The sequence below is a fragment of the Kryptolebias marmoratus genome, linkage group LG22 (assembly GCF_001649575.2).
Source record: "Kryptolebias marmoratus isolate JLee-2015 linkage group LG22, ASM164957v2, whole genome shotgun sequence".
In the NCBI taxonomy this organism is placed as follows: Eukaryota; Metazoa; Chordata; class Actinopteri; order Cyprinodontiformes; family Rivulidae; genus Kryptolebias; species Kryptolebias marmoratus.
Window position 1 is genome coordinate 24604723 of NC_051451.1, and position 6860 is coordinate 24611582.

A 6860-nucleotide genomic window follows, 5' to 3' on the forward strand; every position below is an offset into this window, starting at 1 on the left:
ACACCTGCCTGTCAAAGGAGACAGCGGCAAGACTTCGCAGGAGGACAGGAAACAAACACAAAGTCCTGCAAAGAAGCGGGAGAGAACACCTTCCCATGTTTAAATAAAGAACAAATCCCAGCAGAGAGAAATAAAACTGCATTATTATTATTATTATAATTATTATTATTATTATTGACTGAAGCCAGTCTCTGCAGTGCCCATGAGGCACAGTTGGTCAATATGAATTGCAACAGTCTTGTAAAAATTGGTGGCATGTTCTGGCTGAAGTGAAATGTAGCTAGACTGCCTCACAGTGGAGACTAGGAGAACTGCAAGAGCAGACATGAGAGAAAACAGGTTGTATTATTTTATATTGTATTATTGAAAGCAGCATATATGATGTACAAAGTCAAAGTCTTTGTTCACATTCAGAAAATAAAACTGGTCATTTATGTTTATATTACACATTATTGTTTATATACAGCGTATCATTACCAGTTCAGATTCACCAAAGATTTGCCTTAAATGGAAATATTTCAGGTTATTTGAAGTTTCTGTGGAAAGGTTATGAGTAGACAATATGTTACCTGCAGTAGAAAGCTTCAGCCTCAGTTTGGAGTTTAATTCTGAGCAGATCTAAGACCAAAGTAGATTAGTGCCAGTTTAAAACAACCCCAGTCATAATGGTTTATGCAAACGCTGTTTTATAAACCTTTACACTGCTGTCAATTTCAAATTACACGATTATTCCAGCAACAACAAATAAAAGAAAATTATATTCCTTCTGGAAGTGCACCATGCTGCATAAATTGCTACAAATACTGTAGGAGCTACAGCTATTGGCGCTGGCAAAAAAACAAACAAGCAGAATTTTATGTAAATAAACTTGTAGTGAGAAACTGACACTGATGTAAGGGTTTACATTAAACGCTATTAATTCTTTTTATTAGAGTTGTTTTAACACCTAGTCCTGCTCAAACTAGCTGGTAGCTCATCACTCTGGTCAGAATCAAACTCTTATTTCTCAAAAATGACATCATTCAAAGAGCTATTTGCAACAGGTAAGATATTAATTGCTTGTAACCTTTCTACAGAACCCTGCTTTAAAAGATCTTAACTACAGCTTTAGTCTTTAAGCTATAATTTTCATCCTTTCTTGCGCACACTTGTCCATTTTTTAGGGAAGCTGCTACTGTAGGACAACAAACATTTCTGCTTATTTTTGTTACATAAGGTTACAATAAATTGACATTTTTCGCATGACAGTAATTTCACATATTATTTATTTGTCACTCTCTCTTGGAACAAATTTTAATGCAATATATTATATACATGTTAGAGAAAATAAGCATCGTCAGATTTTCATATATTGATTTATATTTTCAGTAAAAGTCATAAATGCACATATAGGAAAGACACAGGCTAACTTCAGCTCACCTTACGTTAAACTACGATCTTTTTATATATAATACAAAAAGTTTGCTCATATAAGTAAGATGACAAATCGAAATGTGCATGAAGCCACAAACAGTAGGAGGTTATTTATTAAATGCACATCAAAACATGAGTTCCTGAATCAGAAAATGCTGCATAAATTAGACAAAATTAAATATGCAGTCCCCTTCCTTGCTTTACGACGCATGGATGCTATGTAGCCTCTTCAGATTCTGTTTATTAAGTCAGTAAATGCAGTGGATTATCTTAATCAGAGTAACACACCTGGCTACAGGTGTGTAAAAGGATTATGCAGATTTACGGTACATGAGAGGTGTTTTCTCACTGCCTTCTAAAAGCTCTAACATATCCTCAGTTGGTGATTGGCAGGTAAAGGGCTAATGACATAACAGAACAGCCTTTTGCCACGAGAACATCTGCTTCAACACAAGTTGTGTTAAAGAACTGGAATGTTTTGATGCAGTAAAACATCTTAAAAGTTTAATTGGGTGGTAGGCATCAAATCACATATAAAAAATGTAAAACTTAATGTTTTCCTCCTAAATGCAATCAGGAAAAATATAAAATAATGTACTTGTTGTCCTAACTTATCCTTCAGTGTCTTTTACTTTGGTTTAGAAAACCTTTAAAGATGCATCCAGTTGAGTTTTATTTGTTTTAATACAACATATGCAACAAGTCACAGTGTTAAAATTAAAACTCCAAGCTCTGATTTGTGCTGCAAATCCTTGAAATTTAAGTTTGTGTTTGGATAAATCAGGTATGCAAAGTCCTGTGAAGTGGTAGGATGGCCTGCAGTGTGAAAAGAGGCAGTTTTTTTTTTTTTTCGTTTGTTTGTTGTTGTTTTTTTGGCATACCAGTTGGCATTTGTGTGGTGAATAAATACTTGTTGTTTGTGAAAATCAGTGGAACAACATGAGCAGAAGAAGCAGCCAACAGTTGAGTCCGGGCAACTGCGATGCGACGCCTCTCACGTTGCAGTCGTCACTGTAGCAGCAGTGAACTTTGACCCCTGGCGCTCTGTAGCCATGACTGCTGGCCTGGCTACAGAAAGCCCTGTAGGAACAGGATTTCATCACACCACCTAAAAACAGACAGAAATAGAAGCCAATTAGCTCCATTGAGTAGGTGTCTTACACAAAGATAATCAGCACAATAGAAGTTAAAGAGAATTGTTGCAGAAACACGGCTTGTTGCTACTGACAACCCATGGCCAAGAAATAATAAAAAACCACCATGCAAGATTAAAACTAGTTCACATCTTTTGAAATGAGGTTCTGTAAAGCTGGTAAGAACTTTTAATATCTTACCTGTTGTATTTAGCTCTTTAAATGACCTCAGATTGTAAAATTAGAGTTTCGTTCTGACCGTATTGATGAGCTAATAGCTAACTCAAGTGATGCCAGGATCCATGTGGATTGCTGCCATCTTGAAACAACTCCAGTCCTAAAACAAATTTTAGCTGTTCATGTTTTATAAATCTTTATATCATCATCAGTTTCAAACTACATGATTATTTCATCAGCAAAAATGCTACAGCAGGAGTGTTTGCTAATATCCATATAATTCTATTTAAACAAACATATAATGCAAAGAAAATGGAGGTGTAAATGTTCATAAAATAGCATTTTTATGAATAACTATAATATGTTTGAGCGGGATCAAAACCAAAGTGAATTGCTGCTTTTTTAAAACTCCAATATCAGAGTAGCCGTTAGCTCGTTAATCAATTATTTCTCCAAATTGAAGCCATTCAGAGAACTATCTACAACAGGTGAGACATTAACCGCTTTAAAAGATTAAAACTATTCCTTTAAGCAAAGTAATTAAGCAAATGAGTTCTTGTAATTTTTAAGAAGCAACTTGTCATTTATGATGAATTTTGTTCAAAATGAATTTGTAAATTATCAGAGCTCTAACTAAACAACACCACAAACTAAGAACTGATTATAAAGTGTGTGTGTTTCTGACCACATGGTGTTCTAATTAGGAGTCTTTGCTGAGTAGGAGCACAAAGCTTTTCGTTCCCTGAAAACCCCTCAGCCCCCTGCTGACTGAGACGTTTCTCCAGACGATAATCTGTCTGCTGTTAACGTACACAAGCAGATACGGTAATATGTCTTCCTGACAGGAAAAAGGTAGAAATAAATTACAACGCTTTTAATGGTGGACTCACTGTCATGGCCGACCACCACAGCACAGGCGTCAGAGTAGCTGGGGCAAGGCTTGGAGCCCTGGCGGTTGCAGTCCTCGTTATTGGAGCCCATGCAGGTGTAACACTTCAGAGCCTCACCTGAGGGAGACAGAAAGAAGGCAAAACATCACAAAGGATGTTTTTACACTGACTAAAGTGTTACATTCAAAGGGAGATATTCATAAAGTGATAAACCTACTCTGTAGAATATTTTCCTCATCTCGATGGTTAATGTGTACTTAAATTTAAAATTTCTAAGCAAAACTTGTGATCAAATGCTGAGAATAAATCCAATGTTAAACCTGTCAGTCTGGCAGAAATTTAGCAAAAGGTCCATGTCTTTATGGCACTCCATCCCTGATATTTATTCTCTTCTTACTCAGTTTTTCTCCTTTCTGTCGAGTCTAGCACCAGATTCACTTTTATTTTTCCACCTGAACATCTTCTCGAAGACATATTTGTTTGCCTACACAGACTACAGCCAGGCCAGTCACATGACTCAAGCTTCCACTTGTTTTTTTGGCAGATTCAGCCGAGTGCTTTGTTTACATTGAGCGTTGACCTGCGTTTCTGAAAATCAATATATCTGGAGAACCACTGGACCAAACTCTCTCAAACTGCACCATCTGAAATGGTTCAGGATAACCCTTTCTATGTTTGATTTCATAATTTAAAAATAGTACCTGCAAAACTAATATGGAAGAAAAGGTTTTGCTTGAGGGATGACAGAAGATGCTTTTTTTGTTTTACAAAACAATAATGTGATATTTTAGGTGTAACAAATGACAAGAAATGTAAAACTTCCAAAAGCAAGTGACATCCCATTTGAAAAGAGCAGCAATATTTCTGCTTTAAAATGACAGTAATATGTTGTTTTATACCTAAATTCCCAAGATGCTTTTATTTGATGTGATGGAGGCTGTTTGTGATGCTAATATAGGTTTTTCCATACATTTATATAAAGCTTATAGCCTCAATTCACTGCAGGCACAAACAAGTTCAGCTATGCAAATGCTGTTTTGTTTGTGCTTGAAAATCCCCAAAGTTAGGATTTTATTGGCGATTCTTTGCGAGGATCTGCCAGCGGCTTTGGCATAAGAAATCCTGTACTGTAGAAAGCTCATGCCAGCTCTTTTCTCTTCTGATGGCAAATTAGTTATGATAATGCAATATCAATAAGTGTCTGAATCTGTAAAGCCTGGAGAAAACAAGAGTTTCTTTCAATGTTTAGGTGAGAAACGGAATCGGGTGAAAAATGAGCAGGTCTCTACTCTACAAGCACCTCAAATTATGGTAATATCTTCTGTTCACACAGGATTCTTTAGATGCACTGTATATTTTCCAAAGTGTGACGTTGTTCCGCCGAAACAGTGAAACTAAAGTGAAGAGACAGCGTTAATTAATCCCTTCCCTCACACAAATCTTCCTCAATCAAGCAGAAAGTTACACTGATGTCCACATGTTTAAAAATACCTCCTTAAAAACTGCAGCTAATGCCTCAGGAGCCCAGCTCTGCAAAGAAAACACTTCTTAGCTCGAGGAAGGAGGGGTTATTTGAGAACAAACTGACCTTTGAAGTGATATAGATTTAAACGCTTCCTTTAAAGAAAAAAAAAAATCCTCTATCCCTCTCTCCTATTCTAGACAAGCAGCCTTGAATGGTGCTGCCTAAGAGGATCAGAGCCAGAGGCACTAAAAGCTTCAAACATGCTTTGCAGAAGCACATCTCTTGCGCTGTCCATCAAAGCAGCTTCCTTTAACCTCAGATGTGTTTGTCTGACATACATACAGCTTTGTTTCCTGACAGATATAGATTAGATGCTTGGAGTTTTACAAATCAAACCAGCTAGAAGAGTAATGTGGCTGTCGGGGAAGACATTGAGCTCCTTCTTCATCGAAAATTAATATCATAAATACAAAATCACCAACAGAAATCGAGGATTTATAGCTTCTTTCCCGCCTATGTGCTTGTCTGTGTGTTTTCATGGCTTTAAATGTTTCCCACTGTTTGCTGTTGACCCCAATTTATCCTCGCTGAACAGCCGCTTTTCCACACATGCTGGAAGTATTAGCCTTCAGGCCTATTAAGAGATTAGCTGCTTGGGTTGGATGGCATTACAGCAGAAGATGATGAGCTGAAGGGAAGCAAAACTCAGCAGAATCACAAAAAAAAAAAAAAAAATCTAATAGATGCACAAAATGTCAATACAGGTTGTAAACGATATTTCAAACAAATGTGTGGGATCCTTTCCAGGAAATAAAGATAACTGTTGCCCTGTCCTGAATAAAAAACCTTTTGTCCTTTTAGCTGTGTCATAATTTACAGCAAGAGGTAAACATACAGAAAAAACAAGGATAGAAACATAAAACATGTTTGACGGGAAGCTCCAGTCAAAGACAGGTGGAGAGGGGATTTACCACTAATCTTATTCAAGAAAACAAAGAAAAGATAGAAGGAGAAAAAGTACAAAGTGAACAATTTATACTGAGTTCTTACTGTTAGCTGTCAGCAGGATGACAAGAAGTAACAGACGGTACAGGACAGCTCCCATGATGCCGCTGGTCCTCATTCCTCCTGATCACACAATGAAAAACAGGACGTTTGTTTCTTAAACCCCCTGAACTTAATCTGGTTTATCAAACAAGCTAATATCCACTCCTGCACCGACCAGGAGATTACCAGTTCCACCAATTGGGTTCCTGAGTCTGTGTTGAGTGACGTTCAGACTGGATGGGCAAAAAACCTCATGGCAGGTTTCACCCTGGACCTCTCACATCACCATCTTGTCCAGGTACAAATTATAGACTTTATATTCAAGCGTGTTTCTGTGACTGTCTACAAGGGTTTTTTCACAAATGCAATGCTTACTTTTCCCAATTAAAAAATTATTGAACAGAAGACAAATCTAAATCAAATCTCTGTTATTAGGTGAGTCCATAATTTTGCCTTCAAAAAAAGGATCAGTTCTTCAATTTATACATAGTTTTTTGAAGAAACTCAGCAGGAAGGTTGTTGGGATGTGAACCGGCTCAGATCCTTCAGTTTTTTCATGAAATCCCAGATTCTCCCTGATGTTGGAATCAGGATTCTTGCAAGGATCAAGCAGTTCTCCAGCTCTTTGCTTTCTTCTACAGACAAACGTTTACATTTGTGCAAAGCTGAGTCATAAGCCTTGCTTCCATGTTGGTGGTTTAGCTTTTTGGCTGCAATTCCTCCACATAGATCACT

At 37.2% G+C, this 6860-nt stretch overlaps 1 protein-coding gene across 1 annotated transcript; it reads right to left on the minus strand.

The window, feature by feature from the left end:
* Positions 1-258: 258 nt before the first annotated feature.
* ly6pge (lymphocyte antigen 6 family member pge) lies at positions 259-6482 on the minus strand. The gene is made up of 3 exons (XM_017412897.3): positions 6129-6482; positions 3614-3730; positions 259-2521 (listed from the first exon to the last, which is right to left on the minus strand). The coding sequence occupies exons 1-3, from the start codon at positions 6199-6201 to the stop codon at positions 2340-2342; spliced, it is 372 nt and encodes a 123-aa protein (XP_017268386.2). The 5' UTR covers positions 6202-6482; the 3' UTR covers positions 259-2339.
* Between the last annotated feature and the right edge of the window lie 378 nt (positions 6483-6860).

Excerpts from the sequence above, each read along its gene's own strand:
- ly6pge (XM_017412897.3), bottom strand. The coding sequence starts at position 6,201 with ATGAGGACCAGCGGCATCATGGGAGCTGTCCTGTACCGTCTGTTACTT. Across the intron at positions 3,731-6,128 it reads CATCCTGCTGACAGCTAACA|GTGAGGCTCTGAAGTGTTAC; the intron begins GTAAGAACTCAG and ends TGTCTCCCTCAG. Across the intron at positions 2,522-3,613 it reads TGTGGTGGTCGGCCATGACA|GTGGTGTGATGAAATCCTGT; the intron begins GTGAGTCCACCA and ends GTCTGTTTTTAG.